Source organism: Acanthaster planci, linkage group LG11, assembly GCF_054643075.1.
Source record: "Acanthaster planci isolate LZ-2023a linkage group LG11, COTS_SCS, whole genome shotgun sequence".
Taxonomy (NCBI): Eukaryota; Metazoa; Echinodermata; class Asteroidea; order Valvatida; family Acanthasteridae; genus Acanthaster; species Acanthaster planci.
In genome coordinates, this window is record NC_141787.1 from 6,516,418 (window position 1) to 6,536,360 (window position 19,943).

Genomic DNA, 19,943 nt, shown 5'->3' on the forward strand with positions numbered 1-19,943 from the left:
TTGTTTATTCGGATAAGAATTGTTTGCCTGAAGGGTTGGAAATCCGTTGCGTGTTTTGCATTTCATGATACGGCATAACAAGCAGAAAAGAATTCAACCATTCAAATATTATAAACTAATTTACTTTTAGTGAGTTTCTTTTAGTCTACAATTGCACAATGAAAGCAAGATAATACATGATCCCTGTTAATTAACCCTAGCGTTGGAAATAGATTGATTGTTTTACTTTGATTAATATGTAACATGAAAGTAGAACCCCTAAAACAGCATGATATTTCACTGTTCGAAAGACGGTACCAGTGACTCTTTTCACCATCGTGGAGATCAATCTTACTGAATGTTTGGTTCTCCATGAAAGTTACACGACATGCAAGAATGTAAAAGTGATGTTCTCTTCATTTTTAAGCTACTATGATTTAGTTTAACCGGTGTTTTAGTGAAATAGAATTAGGTATAACACTTGGGATAGAGCTTTCCCTTGGAGTAATCCTCTTGAAGTGTCTTGTTAATACGGGTTTAATATTTTTGCATTGATATTTAATTGCCATGAATTACTAATTGACCTCGATACGTGACTAATCAATCTTCGTGCATTACTAATCACCCGAGAAATAAATCACGACACACTTTTCCATGTTTAATTACACGCATAATTAATCAGAATTACCCGTGCACTACATCTTGTCAAATAAGACAGAAAATGTTCTGAAAAAAGCAATCCAGCAGCTATCACCGCAGCTCTCTCTCGGTCACACTTAGGTCAGGTTCATATTTTCAACCTTCATGGAAATAACAAATCAAGTAAAAAGTTTTGATGTGACATATTTTATTTTTATGAAGTTTCCCTTTGTTTACAAGTTTTGGTCTGCCGGTGAAAGTGGAGTTTCTACATTGAAGAAATCTCCCGTGTAGAAACGTGCCGGCTTGGTGCTCTACGGGCCCGCTAAAGGTGCTGTTAGATGTATCGACGAATAAACAATGTCAAGTACGTTTACTTATATGCCTTTTCAGCAAGAATAATATTAGCGTCCAAGATCTGGTTTCAAAATGAACTCTCCTACTTTTAAGTTTAGGGTAAAAGTAAAGTCAATGCAGTAGGGTTTACATCTATTTTCACTTATGCAAATATTTAAATACGAATGCCTCTCAGATGCTTTGCCCAGGCTGGCTAGATTACCGCCAAACATATCTAGCCATGAAATAACTCCTTTCCCTTTGTACCTATGACTAAAGCTTAAGCCATGACGAGCTGTACCGAGAAATAAACAAATCAAAATAACAAAAAAAAAACCAAATAATAGCATCAACAGGTTGCTGCAGTATGAAAAAATGTCACGTGGCTGTACGCCAGGGTAAAATGAAATATGACTTGAAACTTGGGATGGCTGAAATGAACTCATGCTTCATGTATCAAGCAGCGCATCAAAGTTGTTAATTTTATATCGTGCATACTCTATCCGTGCGCATTTTCTGCATAGGTAGCAGAGTGCGTCCCGGTCGCGCTGACGTGGTATGCTAGATGTCGCCAAAGTTGAATTTCAAATGAATTTGCTTTGAAATATGCCTTGAAATATGAATGCTTCCTGCTGATAAATATGCAAATTGAATTAGCATGAAACCTTTTAATGAGACTAGTCCGAAAATTTCAGTCTGATTAGAAAGCTGCATGCCAAACAGGTATTTTGGTCCAATTCCCAGCTCTTCAGGACTTACACTTGTTGAGAAACGTAAAATTCGCAACAAAAAGTATTATTCACAATATGTATTTACATTTAATACTAAATTATTTCTTTTCAAACTCTGAATTTAAACCAGGATTTGTTTTAAACCACGAAGAACGTGTAAACTTAAAGCATACCAGGTTAGATTTGTTTCCTTTGAAATTTACATTTTGCTGACTTTCCTCCAGTTTCAAAAGAATAAACATCCAATTGAAATCAGAAGAATCTGATTAATCTTTAAATTCTGACTGTTATTTTTGGAATAAAACATGGTAGTCTCTCGGACCATAAATTGCACCATCTACAGTTACCTTAAAAAAGTTAGGTAATATTACAAAAGGCCTACTGCTGCATCCATGTACCAGGATAATGTTGACATTATTTCTGGTGGTAAGACCATGCAGCTGAGAAAGGATGATCTTCACGACTCACGCCCTCTATGTGGGATAAGCTAACCAAAGGCATTGACATTATATTACGTATTGCAAAGTCAAAAATAAAAATTAAGAGACACGAAGGTTATCAATTAGTACTTGCAAGTCATGTCTTTGAACAGATGAGGATGGAAATTGACGGGAGATGAGTTAAGTAGGAATGGATGGTGTATACATTTGACGTGTAACATTTACTGAACTTGATCCTTCCAAAACTGGCGAAACACAAACTGAAAAAATACTTTGAATAAGTTTTCATTTAATAACTGTGGGATGTGATTAAACTCCAGTTCAAATCCTCATTGAAATTTAATTGTCAGCTTCGAACAACAGTTAACAAAAACCATACATAAATACAAACACATCGATGAAAAAGAACAAATTTAAGCATATGCGATATTTTATTTTTCAGCGAAACTAAATGCAGCCACTTGTAAAACCAAAAGTCTCGAGATCTCTTTACCTTTTGCCGAATATACAATAAGCTTGATAATGTTGACATTTGCAGTATTTGAACCTTTTGGAAGCATGTCATGCGTGATAAGATACGATATCTCATTGTCCTTTCCATGCCATGTCATTCAGTCACCAAAAACATTTTATAAAAAATGACTGGAACGATTTTTTTCGTCTAAAGTTTTCACGGTTTAATCATTGAATGCAGGACAGTAATAACAACCACGCACGAACAAAGAACCCACACGGTTACAGTAATTAGACAGAGTCATTTATATAGCTAACCGAAGACAAATATTGGTCGAATATAAATAATTTATGTTTGACATGTTGTGGAATCATCTGTAAAAAAGAGATCATGATCATTACAGCAAACACTCTTTCAGATACCCAATTTCTTTTCAGTTCATCACTTTACATGAAGTTAGACTTGAAATCAAGTCGTTAGTTGGCCGTGTTTGTCATCCAAAACAATATGACCAGCACACCGCGTTCTTTTATAGTTGGTGCTGAGCCTGGTCACCGTTGCCTGCGATCGAGCGTTCGGGCTGCTTCAGCTGTGTCAATATACTACACGTTGTCTTGGGCTGTTCAGTACCAGATTTCGGTGTCCGTCTAACGACCAACCTGACTGTGGATGGATATTCATGCATGCAACATCTACACTGCATTTTCACATTTTTCCATGGAGAGCGCTAATGGTAGCTCAGGCTGCATAACAGACCCATCCCTTTTTAGAAATAGGGATATCCATATATGATTAGTGTCATTTTTTTATATCTTACATTAATATCCCTTTTAATTCGTCACTTAAAGAAAAAGTATACATAAGTATTCAAGAAAAAAATCTATTAATTATCTTTTTTGGTGAAAAAAGATGCTTTTACGGTAAATCATCTTTTCAGAATAATGTAAACACCCTCTTCAGTGAACGAGACTGTGGTTGTTGCTAGTAAATATTCAACTGACTGATCAAACTGCCCCTAAAATAAATTTTCATATAATTGGGATTCTTAGCCAATCTGAGTGTTCCGTCCAATTTTCGTAGCAAGCCCCATATGTTGTGCTCAAAAGGGCTTGCAAATTATTCAAGTAATTGGGCACCACGGAACACGGGGAGCGAGGCTGCACTGACCGTTCCCACGTGTAAACGTCATTAAGATGCAAGCCGAACCAAACCGCGTATGTATCGCAAGGGCGCGAAGCAAGGCAGACTACACCCGGCCAAATACTTGATTTCAAGTCTAACGTGAAGTACGCTTATAGTATATTACCCCTGCACCTCTAGAGTCAAAAGAATGGAAGATTCACACTCAAAAGTAAATCCACTTAAATCCACTCCAAAATTGAAAAAAAAAATCAAATTAATTAAGGACAATTTTTGCGAGTTATATGTCTGTCTGGAGGAGTGGGAATTTCACACTTCTCTGGTGGTTTATAACTTTAGTGGAGGGGTTTTATGAGGGTCTCATAAGGGATCGTTTTTCATCCTTTTGGGTTGTGAAATTTTGCTCAGAATTAGTTGACTGCACTGCGGCACGCACATTTTTTACCCCAATTGTTGAATAAGTATTTATTATTTATTACTGGGTATTTTTGGTATATTAATTATGGGTTATTTATTGGCAGCTTCATACTGATTCGCAGCTTCATGATAATGCAATGGTCCAAAGTGACTTGTAGTATAATTATAGCTTGAATGGTTACTTTTTTTCCGTACGAAAAATGGTATCGGAAACCTTTATGCCCTGAAATGATTGGACACAATGTTCCGCAGAGCAGCACTCGAACAAAAGACCAAAGTTCTACAGGTTGACATACACAGCATATTGACAGAAGATATGAGCATCCGGGAGGCAACTGATCTCTGGAACTTTAAAGGTTTTCCCCTGCGATAACTACTGAAACACCATTGTCACGGGCGTACAAATACAAGATAAATACCACTGGTACTATTTATGTACATATTTTTACGAGTTGATGAAACGCTTGTAGTGATTTAGGTAGACCCGAACGGTACTGTAATTACACGACCAGTTTTGCAAACCAGTAGCATAGGAAAAATAGTTAGTGGAGAAAAACAGCATACTGAAGTTTGATTTTTCAACAGAAAAGAGTATTCATTGGAAGAACACGTTTCAGCTCCTAATACCAGTGATGATAGACTAGCCAACCAATTTCGTCTATTTTGTTAGTGGATGATTCAAGCTTCTTTAGATAAAAAGGAACATCGTGCTCAGATCTTAGCAATATGGGCTGCCGAGTTGGATGCCGGGTGTTGCTGTGGACCCTCTCGTTTCTCGTGGCCTTTGGCTATGCACGATCGCAAACTAGTGAAGGTAAAGCTTGTATGTATGAATCATTCCCCTTTATAGTTGGAGACTTTGACATAAACATGATGTTAATACTGTCCGCTGTATAGTTGGTGAAGGGGAAAATGCACTAGCTTTGATATTTTTTATTTTGTTGATTCTGAAATAGCAAATGCATTTTACTGCACCTTGCATAATTTTGCAGAAATTATCGGAGATAATGGACACATCGTCAGTTGTAAAACTACTGACACCTGGTTGTATTAAGACACCGCGGCCCTTTTACCAGGTCGGGGACCAAACCACAATCTAGCAACGATACCAGACTATACATACTCGGCTCGATTGTGAAACGATGACATAATTTTTGAGCTGTTTTTAGATCACAGTTTGCAGATCACACAAATCTCTTTATCGGCCGAAAACTTCAATACAAATTGCTCTCATTGATCACATTTGCAAGAAAAAAGCTTCCCCAGATCCAAATGAAACTTTTCTTTCACTTGGTATCTCTAAAAGCAGTTTAAGGAGATTTTGGTGGAATCCTGCACTGGAGGTGTTTAATTCGGTGGGTTGGTGAGTTCAATTCTGCCGATGAAAACGCTCACGAGAAAAAATAAAGTATTGCCACAGTTTAGTCTATCAATGAAGATTTTGCCATTAAAAATCTCTATGGCAAATTTATAGTTACTGTTACAAATTCCAAAATAGCGATTGAAAAATAATTTCGCCATAGACTTCAACGGTAACAGCAACGGCTGCCTTGTTTGCTGCCGATATTTAAACTTTCGTTATTTTCCCACTCTGGCGGGGAAATAATATCATTATCACGTGACCTGATAAAACGACGTCAATGCTGCTTGAACGTGCAAGCGACATAGGCCTAAGCAGAAACTGGGGACGTCGGTAGATTGTAGATTGGTCTGAAAAAATTAAAATCATGTATTGAAGGTTAGCTTCTGTGAGGTGTTTTGTTGGCCATACACAGTTCTAACCAAAACAAAAGGCGCCCCATTCTGATTTGTAGACTATGGGGTAGGCAGATACCGGTAAGAACACGCAAACGGTAATATACCATTTTCTGACGCCTTATGACATCAACATGCCCCTGGTGTACAGAGCTGGTGCCCCTCCCGCATAGGATGCCGATGCCCACCGCTTCTCTTTATTCTCTCACGTTGGGGTTTTTGTCCTAAATGTGTATGAAATGAACTGTTGAATACTCTCTAATAACGTCTACTGTGGAATTTGAAAACTTCGTTTGACCTGTGTACGTGATTTTGTACGTTCATGATGAAATTGTTATAGTCGCTAGACAATGTTGGGTCCGAATTCCTCAACTATGCTCGCACGCTTCTGATACTCCGGATCGTATAGTGGCGTGTCCGTTTTCTATTGAGCTGCATTGAGTCCTCACAGTTTATGAAGCCGTACGTGATGAAAATTCTGCTGCCTTGCCTTAACCAATATGTGAAATAATAACACGCGATTTACAAAGGAATCAACGCTGGTCAAAGGTTGCACGTTTGACCTGCTTTTGTCGCGTGTGGCAATAAAGCACCACTTGAAATAAACATCAAAGTTCGAGGACAGTATTGACAACTTCGTAAAAGAAGATATGAGCATCCGGGAGGCAAATCATCCATTGCCATACACGCTCTTAATTTCACCAGTGTCTTACGGAGTCTACGGAGTCAGCCTTCTTGTAATGCATAGGCATGATGGGGTTCCACTGAGAAAAACACTTTCATGTTCTAAAACTGAACCCAGTACGCATAACTAGCATATGATAGCCTGCCTATTCTACCAACCAATAAACTATTACCTACCCACAATGGACCGTAGGAAAAATATCCAAGATTACTTCTCGCAAATCTTTTTGGGGCTATGTATAATTTGAATTTAGCAATTGGCTATTAAGATATGGTTTTCCTTGTCTCAAAGCTTCCTCCTGGATCAGCACTAAGTCGACATTTTGTTGTTCGACTGTAAATTAATATTATTCCCTGCAAGTTCAACTTCCACGGAGGCCTTTTCAAAGTATGAGGAATGGCTGGTTATGGTAGCAAACAAGAATATCACAGTTTATATCGAACATGACGCATTTTTCTTCTTTTGTAAGACAATTTGGTTATATTGAGTAGTCCAGACATTCCTCAACGCGGGTCGGTTTTAGGGTTGTGACTGCTTCTATATTGTACTTAAACGTGTATGTTTAAGACCGACTGAGCTTTAGAATACTGACTTGAGCCGAAAGTGGTTTCAGTGTCGCAAACCGGACTGTCTCCATCTTTTAGCAAAGAAAAAGGGAAACCTATTTGAAAATTTGTTAAAGCCTGATGAACAGGGACAAATTCAGGAATTTTCCATGTGGGGGCGGAGTTTTAAATCTTGGAATTTGCGGACAAGTGCAAACAATGATAAAACATTATACATGACTTACGTTGTTCAACTTGTTATTGCACGGTGCACTTACTTAATTATTTTTTATGATTTTGATTTTTTATCTTTTTGGGTCTCCTGATCTGCGCCGGCTGAAATATGAATTTCTAAATGTCAAAAAGTGTGACTTTCAAATCAGCTTGGTTGATAAATTGTATTGTTTTTCTTCACTCAAGCAGTACGTCAAACAGTCGTACGTAATTACATGCTTATCGATGTCCGTACACGCGCTTCACGTCAACTTGTCGGTCATGGTCAAAGCATTCATGCCTATTGCGCTTGCCAAGCGAGTTCAAACTACAGTCCACTAATTGTTAATTTAAACACAAACCACCTTACCCTACATTTCACTAAGCTTCAAAATATACTCACCCGTTTTTGGGTAACATTTGATTTGTTCGACTGAAATGGACACATTTCAAAATGGTGTCCTCCATAAACCCTTTAAGGGAGGGGGGTTTCTCCTTACTTTTGGGCAGGGCGGGCTATATTATTGAATCATCCCTGTTATCTTTTCGTGGTGATAAAAATTGAAACGAATTGTGAAGTATATTTCGCACTACCCATCAATCAACATGTGCTCAGTAGCACTCAAAAGAAAGATTTTATCCCAATAAAACTATGAATACGCCGCTGAGATTAAAATTTCTGCTGGATTGCATAACACGTACATCTAAATTATGAACTACATCCATTAGTTTCATATGGTGTTCGCACCCCCCCCACACACAATTTTTTTTTCATGGCCGGGCAAGTGATCCCCCATAATTCTCCACCCCTGGTTCCAAGCTCAAATACGCTTCTGGTGTCGTCGCTTTTTTGCTGTCGCGTTTGAGACCAGTCACGTGACGGTTTTCACCAGTGAAACCACTTAAGCCTACCCATGAGAAGGCCTGTCTTAGGTATAATGTATACCTGGAAACTGCCTCTAGAAGTTAAAAAAGTGCGTTTTTATATGATCGAGGTTGGAAAGCTGTACCCATTGTCGTCTACTCAATGCAGAACGGAACACGAATAAACGTTGCAGAACAATTAAACTTCAATTCAAGGGCGGATTTAGGATTTTCAGAAGGTGGGGGGGGCAAACAGTCAGAAGACACAAGTATATGAAAACACTTTATCGCGGCTAGCATAAACATATATACGCAGGCATGCAGTACAACCACCGACAATGGCGATAACCAATGGTGGTTAACGGGACCTTATCCCCCCCCTCACACGCAAGGAACCCAGTTTGTAAGGCGGCGATCTTCAGTTGTACCAAACGGCTGTTGACATTAAATCATCAGGATTGCGATTGTTAATTATAATGCCCCAAGATGGTCCAACATCAGAACAATTGGAAACGCCCCGAAGCCATTGGTTGCGGGTGTCCCTTCATTCCTAAACTTGACGCTGGCGTGATTTTGGTTAGAAGTGCACTCCCATTGGCTGAGGAAGTATTTCAATGCGCATATCATCTGTACATGCCCGCGGGGGCACCGCAGTAACAGCTCCTGATTCTTATCACCGAATCGGTCTACAAATACCAATTCATTATAGCTCAATTGAACCGAAGTAATGACGGCCACTGCGTCGTAAAGCAAACATTGAACAAAGACTGATTGCGTCCAGTAAATCGCGTGACCTAATGTGTATTTTGAATGCTGTTTACAAACAATATATATACAGCCAAGTTGCGGTACAGTACCTGGCACATCAGTAATCTTGGTGCGGTACCTACCGTCTGCTTTATTTTTGGTAAAACAGATACTTATGAAACACGTTGCTTTTGGTGTACCACGTTTGTTGATATTTAATACCCACTATATGTCACATGACTTAGCAGGAGCAATCGGTCTATTATCTCCTTCACAAGAGTCCTTTATAGCCAGGTAAATGCCAGGATCATTATAGGCCTACGGCAAGGCAAGCTCTTGGCAGATTCTGGTCGCGCGTGCTGGAAGCCCCAAAACATCCAACAGTCCGCCAAACTCTGCTCCGCCAAGCTTTCTTGCGGATGAGAGACCTAGACGCTGTGGGGACATATCAAACTGCTTGGGCACTAACAGTACATTTTTAGATCAATCCAGGATCACGTTACCTGGAGGCCATGGGCATGCCAGTGAAGATAAACATTACGCCACCTTTATAATAAAAAGACAAAAGTCTATCCGGAGAGTGAAATACAGGTTCCTAGTAAATCCATTTAAAGTTGGTCTCTTTTGCAAACGATGATTTCCTGAAGACCTACTTTCCTTTGAATAAAAAAAACCTTTAGAAAGATCAGATCTTCAAATGACACACAGAAACACAATCATATTTACAGGGATCAATTAAGATTGTTTATTTTTGTAAACAAACATTTGCTTGTTCGCAAAAAAAGCAGGGTCTTGTATGCATTTTGTCTCTTCGTGAAAACAGACCATGATTGTCGAGTGCAAAATGTCACGCAATCCTAACTCTGAAAGCCTTCAATCATCCACTTTCAATTGATTTTACATAGGCTGTTAGACTTATTTAACAACGTCCGTCCACGTAAATCAACCTTTAATTAGGTGTTAACCCTGGTACTGCTCCTGCAGACAGGTATCCCTATTTGAGATAGTGGAGAGTTGGGTATTTATGCAATTTAATTGCGTTTTGTTTACATTAAGCTTCAGTTTAACCCACTTAGCTTGCTGTGTCATTTTCTGTTTTGTTATTTTTGGAGTTAAGTAAGTCCGTCACAACATATCGGTATTCCCTGGTGATTAAGGCTAAACCTGCTTAGCAATCGTCTTGTTTTGTTTCCATTGAAGGTCCTTTGCTGTGCTCCCCGGGGGAATCTAGTTGCAGAGATTCGTACTGCTATAAGGATGACTGGAGATGTGATGGTTATGCAGACTGTGGCGATTGGAGCGACGAACGAAACTGCGGTAATTTAAAGATGTCATTTAATTAAATTTATTAAATTAAGTGGTCTCGACTACAACACTGCTGAATGGTTGCGTTGCTATAAAATTCAAGAAAGCTCTTTTGTCCGGCAACGCGGTAAAAAATCCCAATTTTTGGTATAACGGCTTGCATATCGAGTCATATTGCCAACTTTTCAATTTCAGAAGTATGGTGTAATGGAGAGCTGCTCAGTGACTTCAGCAAACCGCTACAGGGCACTGTAATCCTTTGAAAAGCTTTGTCCGTGTGTTCATTGTCGCCTTGAAAACATTTATACAATAATGGTGATGTTTAGGAATTACTAATGGACTTCGTTAAGCCTATAACTGTGCTTTGTGGTTTATCTTTAACATTAGCATTAACATCTTTAACATTTAAGATTGCACCGCATTCAGAAAGACCAAAAAGTACAACTCTTTTTGATTTTGATTCACCGTTATTGTGACAGATTGGACGTTTTACATAGGAGTTAACGAACAAGTTAAGATATCACCGCCCGGATATCCATATTACCAATCGGGAGGAGTTCGAAACTACACATGGATCATCCAAACAGAAGATAACCGGAGAATTCGTATCACTTTTCAAGATTTTAAAACTCAGCATAGGTCGAACATGTTTCAGGCTGGAGATGGCAATATCACTACGGACAGCCCATTTTTCACATGGAACTGGGTGAGGCGACCCCCTGACCTACTTTCCAGCGGGAACACGATGTGGCTGACATATTTTAGCACTCGGTTCTATGAGCGCGGATTCAGTTTATCGGCAACAAGTGTTTCAGTCACCGGTATGTGTGAAATCCTGATATACATAGCTACGGAAGCCCGTTAGTGCCAATTTTAAAAATATCCTTTTATGGCGAAATCACGCAACAGTATTGCAAAGTAATGCAACAGTATTGCAAAATAACGCAATAACATTGCAAAATAACGCAATAGCTTTGTGAAATTAATAGTTCGACAGGTATTTGGGGTAAGTCCGCTCGGTTACTCGTGTAAAACACGGGTAGGATGCGTTATTTTGCAATGTTATTGCGTTATTTCGCAGTAACAATATTTTTGCATAGTTCAAATTGGCACCAACTGGCTTCTGTATATAGCTCTGCGTTGCGTTGTTCGCTTATACCTTTACTGGTCATGGGACTCATACCCTTTCTGGGTACCTCTAAGTTGGCTCTTATAGTTGAGGGAACCTACAGAATATTTGTGGGGGAGGTTCATGTTGATTGTAGAGCTATGGTAATGTAATGGCTATCAGAAAAAAGAAGTTTAAGAGATCTAACCGTGCTTGGTACTTTCATCTACTCTCTGCAGTTAATGCACCGACGTGATATTTTTTTGATTATTGCGCGCTGTCAGTCAAATTGTGAAGGCCACTTAAAATCATGTCCCCCAGACCCAAATACCCTTTATGGCATTTAGATTGATTTGAGGGTGTCCCTGGGTGTCTGCTGATGCCTACCAATAAAAAAAACGAGAAAAAAAGGTCAGAATAAGGTCACAGCACCTTTTTATCCAGTACAGGGGGGCACCAAGTCAACAAAAATGTGACACCCCCTACAACATGAAACAACCCAGACAGCTGTCTAGACAGCCCAGAGACACACCAGGGAGACCGACAATTGATATATGGCAGGCTCTGGCTGGCCAAGGCAGCCTTTGTGTAAATAACCCCTAGGGCCACGTGACAGAGAGATTACTATGTATTCCCATGGGACTTAGCAAGAGGCTGGCTCTGGTGAAACTGATACCAGCCAAGGCGACTAAACCAGGTTTTTCAGCATCGGGGGAGGTAGGATTAGATGTAAGGTCTTCGCATTTGGCCGAAAAAAAATAATAAAAAATTTTTTTTAAAAATTAAAAATGGCCTTCATTTGTTGACGGAGGGCGCTCTGCCTAAGGTTTTAATGAATAGTGGTCATTTCATCAACAGGTTGGTCTCAGACGCAATTAACTACTCGAAATTGCGTGACAAAAAGTTAATGTAGTAATTTTAATTCAACTCTGCGTCTCGATGACTTGTGAAACATTGTGCTTGTCTTTGAATGCTATATTTGTTAGATTTATTTTCATGAATAAACCCTACAGAAACTTTGATATGTAGAGAAAACGAGTTTGACTGTGGACATTCTGTCTGCATTAATGCTGACTGGATATGCGACTCTTTTGACGACTGCGTCAATGGCCTCGACGAAGTCAACTGTGGTAAGAATGAAGAAATTGTGCACTCTTCTTCGATGATTCTCCTTATTAGAATGGCTTTATTTGTTCTGAAATGATTGGTGCCAATGGATACCAAAATCGTGGTGTTTAGATTACTCTTTCTATTTCTGATTTGAAAAGACTTAAAGAGTTGTTTCAAATAAGAAATGAAAACGGAAAGCGAAATAAATGCAAAGCTGAAAGAATGGAATTCTTTTCGATGAAATCCAAATGCCTCAAATTATGACCAGACCATCCAGTTGTGATTTAAGACATCATAAACAATTCAGGTTGATACGATTTGTCAAAATATTTAGCGTGTAAGCCGTGTTTGTGTTGCTAAAATTCAACGTGTTAAGTGTATTATTGTTAAGGAAAATTTGTACGACACCGTATTACTTGAAATCAATTTTGTTATTCACTACTTCAAAGCAAGGCGCTGTGTGTGTGAAGAATGGTTTGATGGTAGTGGAGAACTGATAAATTTATAATTATGCGCGCATGCAAATAATCGTCCCGAAGACAAAAATTGGGCGGGAATGCAAACGAGGTCAGTGTCAAGTTCCATGGAAGTTTTTTTTTTTTTTAAGTGATGTACTGTTTACGTTTCTCCATAGGACGTCATGGTGCACTCATCCTTGGCGCTAACGAAACAGCCGTGGTAACATCGCCGGCTTTTCCAAGTACCTCTCCAGACTATGTTGACACCACATGGATAATCCAGACTGAAGATAGCCACCGGATTCGCATCAGGTTTACTATGATACACCTGTCAAACAGCCGTCTCAGGGCAGGTGACGGAAATGACAGCGTTAACTACCAGAGTGGTTTTTTTGATTCGCACCATCATCGGGCTGCACACGATTTGTTGTCTAATGGAAGTTTGATGTGGCTTCACTTCAATGCATATTCTCAGTCAGATTACGGCTACGGGTTTTCTTTGTCACTACACAGCATCCCTGTTACTGGTAATATTTTGTTCCTGAAATCTGAACTTCCTAACGTCGATTTATTTAATACCATTTCAGCAACACCAAAGAGACATGTGCTTACTTTTCATTTCAGTAATTTTTCTTCAGCTGTCTTTGATTGAAAAAAAAACAACGACATAAGTCTACACAAAAAACACATATTTTACTAAAAAGTTTTAAATGTCAAACATTTATGCAACCAGACTCGTGCAACAACGACAAACATCATGATCTTAACCCTAAAAGAGCCTGGACGGTTTTTGTCCCTCAACATTTTCTCGAATATCGCCACAGTGCTTTGTTTTCATGAGCCGAGCCATTAGGAGTTTTAGTCACTCTTTGTAGTTGTTTTGACGTATTTAGCCAAAGTGTACTGTTTTCCACTGCCGTGCTAAATGCGCAAGGGCTGGCAGGCATGTGGCCTACAATTCCCAGTGACCGTAGCAACAAAACGGCATTTCAAATTGACTTTTTATAAGGAATGTTTTTACATGCATGCAAAGTTCGGGTAACGAACGAATCCGCCTCGGCCGTTAGATGATCAAAAACTCCCCGTCTCTTAATAATTAAAGGGTTTGAAAGTCCCACTAACCCCAGCACAAGATTGATCCTACCAAAAAATTTCTTTAGCTGGAATTAGTTGACGTTCCACATTGCTAGATCTACGCGTAGACTAATGTTTCCGTTTGTATCTGAATCTCAACACTAATCATATTCTCACTGCGTGTACCTGTTTCTTTCCAGGCTCTAAATGTTCTCCTGATATGGAGTTTGATTGTGGACATAATGCATGCATTGGAAAATGGATGAGATGTGACAGAATAAAAGATTGCTACGATGGACGCGATGAATTAAATTGCGGTAAACATTGTTAAAAGCCTTGGAATGTTATTGTTTCATTATATCAAACCCCAAAAACCTAATTTCGCAATGGGCAACGGGGTGCGAGTCAAGGGCTCAATCAGAAGCACAACTGCAAATCAAATATAATAATTAATAGGCTTATCAGTTGAAATTAACCACTTACAACATGAAATTTGAATTTCTTCGGCACAAAAAGGTATTGGCGGAAGCTAATGGATTCATGTTTTAAGCCACTGTTGGCATTTGATTAATGTCTTAATGATAAACTCTTTATATGTTAATTAAGCATGTTCTCGTTTAAGGCACTGCGTGTTCAACTCTTTAATGTGTTTGGTTTATAACGTGTTAAACGTTCTTGGGTTTTACAGTGTCATCGAATCATAAAATCACAAAAAGCTGGCACAGACCTGTCAGACACCAACAAAGTATGCTACAGTGAAGAATTCCGAATCGCATAATGTCAATTACTGTGAGCTTTACCTTTATTTACTTATACCGGCATCCTTAAAGCCTGGACATCTGTTCGGCTACAAGTTTCTGACAGCGTTCTGCCGGTGCTCATTTTATCACTAATGCTTACAACACACGTTATTTCTTACTGAATTTGCACTCAATTGAACTCCTTGGCAATCGACTACACTGAAATTTGCCCAAAATCCATGTTTTCTCCCGATCCCTCTGGTCTAATCCCATTCTATCCAACTTGATCCGATCCGAAACACTCACTAATTCTCAACACTGCACAGACTATCCTTGCCGTCCGAGCGAGTTTCATTGTGGCCAAGGTGTTTGTCTTCAGCCACAACGGTACTGTGATGGTGTTGTTCATTGTACGAATGGGATGGATGAACGCAACTGTGGTAAGTTAATGAGAAAGAAGACAAACCCCATCAACATGTATTAGTCGAGTACCTTCCTTCCTTACATCCATATCATATAATTAAGCTGTTGTTTTGGTGTAAGCAATCCACACAGAGCCAAAAGAAAATTAAGCAAGATATTTACTTTTAGTTATACTAGGAAAAACATCTTTCCGAACAAAAACTTGAGAACTGTGCGATGGTTTGTTATTCATGTTTCAACAAGTTTCTATCCTATACCATTTTATTGGTTACAGTTATTTGAAGGTTCAAAATGTTTGTAATTTAAAATGTTTGGTTGTGTTGTTGTGTTAGGTAATGTGAAATGCCCGCTGGGAGCTTTTGTCTGCAATGACTCGAGCTGTATCATCGGTGATTTGCAGTGCAATGGTTATGGAAACTGTCCCGACCGAACTGATGAACTTGACTGTGGTAAATGACTTTGTGATTATCAAATACCATTCCGCATATATAGTGCAAGTCATTTGTACCTCTAAGGGGAAACACAAGTCTTCTTTATTTCCATGAAAAAGATTCTTACACGGTGCTTGTCTTCCCAAGATGTCGTTTTGGATTGTTATTTTGAAACAGATACCCATTTCAGACAGGCATTCTAAAGTCGCGCCAAACCAAATTAAAAGCAAATTTTGAATTAAGTACGGCGAAAAATCGACGTCTGAAACAGTTAGGAGCGACCAAGCCTGCTAGCAGGCGAAAGATCGGCACTTCAAGGCGCGCAGAAGGGCACCAGAGTAACTTGGTTTCAGACATTGCTCTTGCCATGAGCAAATGTGTGTATTAAGTTCGTCTGAAACCAAAATTTAATTCGGTCGATCCGAGCACTCTAGAACGCCTGCCTGAAACGGGTGTAAAACAGATTTGGGAAGTCAATACCATCAGCGGGGAATGGATAACAAAGTAATCAGACTAATACCCCGAATGAGACCTTTAGGAGAAATTTGAAGAGATTCGCTCGTAAATCTTGCATACCCCTAACTTCAAATCTTTTTAACATTTTAATTAATATAGATTTTGTGAATAACTGTTTAGAAGCAGTGATAACCGTACTAACAACTTAATTGGAGTTGGTTCTGTATATCAACAGTGCATGACCAGTACTAGCCTATAGGCTGACTCACGCGCATGCCTGGTTCCCGAAAGACCACGCCTTTTTGAAAAAAAAAATCGAATCGGTGATTTCCAAATTGACATGGAGAACTTACCGTTAAGTTGCCATGATGTCATCCCTTGGAAGACTTGATTCGGTACGTAGGTTTTCAACCAGGATGAATTCACTGAAAACATTATTGAGGACACTTAATTACCTTCCTAATGCTCTGCATTTTCATAATTAAAAATAAATAATCGTATGATAATGTCCAAATTGAATAGCTGATAACCCAACTTAGTTTGTTTATTCAGTTTTGAATGAGGCACGTCCCATTACGCGATTATTTTTGAAGTATGTGGGCAAAATGTAAAAGTTTGGTTTAGTTATGACGTAATGGTCTCAAAATCTGAGACGGAGTGGCTTTTCACGTACTAGGCCATGCACCGCACAAATATGAAATATTTCACTGCATCATTTATCTCGATTAAGCAGAAACATAACGTCAGCCTGTCGCCTTCTGCTTCATGTCTAGACCACAGGTATCAGCAACAGCTGATTACAAGAGAAGTCGCGACCACATCCTGCGTCTGTTGATATTAATGTGTTTAACCTTGCAGTGATAAATAAGTATTCATTATTGTTCTTTTTGGGTGTGTCTATCTTACTGTGATAGGTCCTCTGAAGATGGTTTACATCGGAGCTACCGATCAAGTTCACATAGAGTCATCTTCGTATTACAGAAATTATCAAAATAATTACAATATCACTTGGATTATTCAAACGGAAGAGGACCGGAAAATTCGGATAATGTTTTACAGGTTTGAAACGGAACACCAAATGGACATTATTCAAGTTGGAGACGGCAACAGTAGCTCAGTTGATCCGTTTTTCAGTTGGAGCTGGATTAGGCGACCCCCTGACCTCCTTTCAAGTGGAAATGCGATGTGGCTCCGCTTTACCTCGGATGGAAGTCAAACCTACGACGGGTTTAGTTTGTTGGCCAAAAGCGTCCCAAGGTCAGGTATGCACACACTATTGCATGAATTGTGTCTATGTAGCAATAACTTTCAGACGAGTATGAAACTTCAATTAAATATAAAAAAAACAATGCCATAAATAAACACAATAGTTTTGATAGTCACAGCCTGTTCACCTTATAAGTACTGTGCCAACAGCTTGCAACTTTCCAGCAACCAGGAAGACAATCCTCTGTAACATACACTTGTCACGAGTGATGAACTATTTATATTATCGTACCGCTGTGGAATTTAGAAAAATCTGTTTGTTCATATACTTTCATGCCGCTGATTCTTCTACAGAGCACATTTGCCCTGATGAAAAATCTAGAATTCACCGCGGGAGAGAACACCATTTTTAGCAAAACTCTGTAATACTCCGAAATGCCAACGGGATTGTTATCGATAGACTCAGATTAAGAAAAAGAAAAGGAAGATGTCTTTCACTGGAGTCCATTCGAAGTTTGTATACGTTATTTTTCAGAGATATTCACGTTCTTCATGTAAAGAGCAGCGCTTGTCTATTACATAGCAACTGTCGTAGGTTATTTTGGACGAAGAAGATAATTATCGAGTATCTACATTTATAAAATAAGCCAACATATTTTTAAACTCTGAATTCAGAAACCCTGAATTGCACTATGGATCAATTTGACTGTGGGCACTCTGTCTGCATAGACATCGCCTGGAAATGCGACAATATCAACGATTGCAACAATGGCGTCGACGAATTGGATTGCGGTAATAGCAAGTATAAATAAACCAAATGTAGTACTGCAAATACCCCGATGCGTTAATGAGTTGGAAAGTTGGAGGCTTTCGTTGAGGCTTTTCACTGCTTTGCTTAACTAAGCTAGTTCCATCTGAACACGAAATATCAGAATTTTTAAGCGAAAAAACTTCCTTCAATGCATCATTTTCTTTTTGAGTAAACATACATAAAGATTTACTGATAATGAAAAGTAATTGCTGAGCATTGTGAACGAAATAAAGTAGTAGCAAATACGGAGGCTCTAAAGGAACAAACTCAGAATACAAAAATAATTTCACTTTTTATTTCGTGCGCACGAAATCATTTCGTGCGCTCATAATAAATTACCAGGGTATTTCGTGTGCTCAAACTCATTTCGAGCACTCCAAATCATTTCGCGCGCTCGAAATAATTTTTCCGTGTGCTCGAAATCATTTCGTGCACTCAAATTAAACTTTTTCGTGGGCTCGAATTAATTCATTTCGTTAGTTCAAAATCATTTCGTTTGCTCGAAGTCATTTCGTACGCCCAAAATCATTTCATGTGCTCTAAATAAATTACGTCTACCAGTAAGCGAACAGGATTCACTTGACAGTGGACACTTTGAATAGGCAATGCAGTCATTCTTCCTTTAAAAGAGGACATCTCTGGCAGTTGACATGTAAATACGTACTTAATTCATTAACTAAATGAACTTAATTTCTTTTTTTGTTCCCCAAAGCGAGAAACTCCTTTTTCAAGGTGTCTGTTTTAGAATGCGTGAGATGATTTGCCCGTGCACAAAGCAATTTAAGCATGGAGGCATGTGGCATATGGTTAGGGCTTGTGGAAGAAAGCATAGCGTCGTGAGTTCGAATCCAGCTGCTGGATACTTGTTGTGAATTTGAAAGTTAGTGAAAGATAAATATGAAAGAACACAACATACTCATGTCCGCGATTACATACATGTATGTAAAAAGTCAAAAAGAAAACTAGTTCCAAAGTTAATGGTAAACACTCAACAATATACTGCCGAAATATACTAAAAAAATTTGCACCTTTTAAGCAAAACAGTATACAAGTGAAGTAATTCACAACTTGGACCCCTTTCTCGTTGAGTATTGCTTTACTTTTATCCGATAGTGTACAGAAACTAGTCATTGTACAATTGAGTGGACCACCTCCTTTCAATTGAAACTATTGGGACGAGGATGCCACAAGGTCTGCTTGAAAATACCGGGAATTTAAATTACTGACCATTTCAGCTGTTTAACTGAGTGTAACTTGTTATCTAAGTAATTAGAAACGGGTTCCAGATCTTGTGCAAGAATTTGCTTCTCATCTGAAATTCCCTTATCATTTCTTTTGACATTAAATTCGTGTGAATATTTAACTTACATTTAAGACATGGAAACAAATAAACTAAACTTGAATTTTGTCCCCCTTGTTTGGCAAACAGAAGTAGCTTGTCACCCAGCTTTTCGATTAATTTAGCTAAGATTCTTCTGCCTTTACCGTGCCTTATGGCATAAGCTGCCAGACATCCCCATATTCCATCAATGAACTCTATAAATAATTTATTTCGAGCGCACAAAATGATTTCTAGCAAACGACATAATTTATTTCAAGCGCACTAAATGATTCGAACAGACAAAATAATTTATTTCGAGCGCACGAAATGATTTCGAGCAAACAAAATGATTTCGAGCAAACGAAATGAATTATTTTCAGCGCACGAAATGATTTCGTACGCACAAAGTACAAACTGAAATTATTTTTGTATTCCAAGTTTGCCTTCAACTCATGTCCCTTTAGGGTCTCCGTAAGCAGCCGTCCTTTTGGAGAAAAATTTTAAAGACAATTTCTCCAGTTACTTTATCAGCGAAATATCAATCTTTTCACCAAT

General features: G+C 38.8%; 1 protein-coding gene across 2 annotated transcripts in view; it reads left to right on the forward strand.

Moving 5' to 3' along the window:
- Nucleotides 1–4,574: 4,574 nt before the first annotated feature.
- Nucleotides 4,575–19,943, forward strand: part of LOC110988139 (uncharacterized) — a 41,984-nt gene continuing 26,615 nt past the window's right edge. The window contains exons 1-10 of one of the 2 annotated variants that reach the window (XM_087143343.1): nucleotides 4,575–4,950; nucleotides 10,146–10,262; nucleotides 10,730–11,071; nucleotides 12,372–12,488; nucleotides 13,103–13,453; nucleotides 14,201–14,317; nucleotides 15,067–15,180; nucleotides 15,496–15,612; nucleotides 16,965–17,312; nucleotides 17,932–18,048. In XM_087143343.1, coding sequence (XP_086999469.1) covers nucleotides 4,863–4,950; nucleotides 10,146–10,262; nucleotides 10,730–11,071; nucleotides 12,372–12,488; nucleotides 13,103–13,453; nucleotides 14,201–14,317; nucleotides 15,067–15,180; nucleotides 15,496–15,612; nucleotides 16,965–17,312; nucleotides 17,932–18,048 — 1,828 coding nt within the window. In that variant the 5' untranslated portion in view covers nucleotides 4,575–4,862. Of the gene's footprint in view, nucleotides 4,951–10,145; nucleotides 10,263–10,729; nucleotides 11,072–12,371; nucleotides 12,489–13,102; nucleotides 13,454–14,200; nucleotides 14,318–15,066; nucleotides 15,181–15,495; nucleotides 15,613–16,964; nucleotides 17,313–17,931; nucleotides 18,059–19,943 lie in introns of those variants that run through there. The other variant, XM_087143344.1, reaches the window with a different exon arrangement.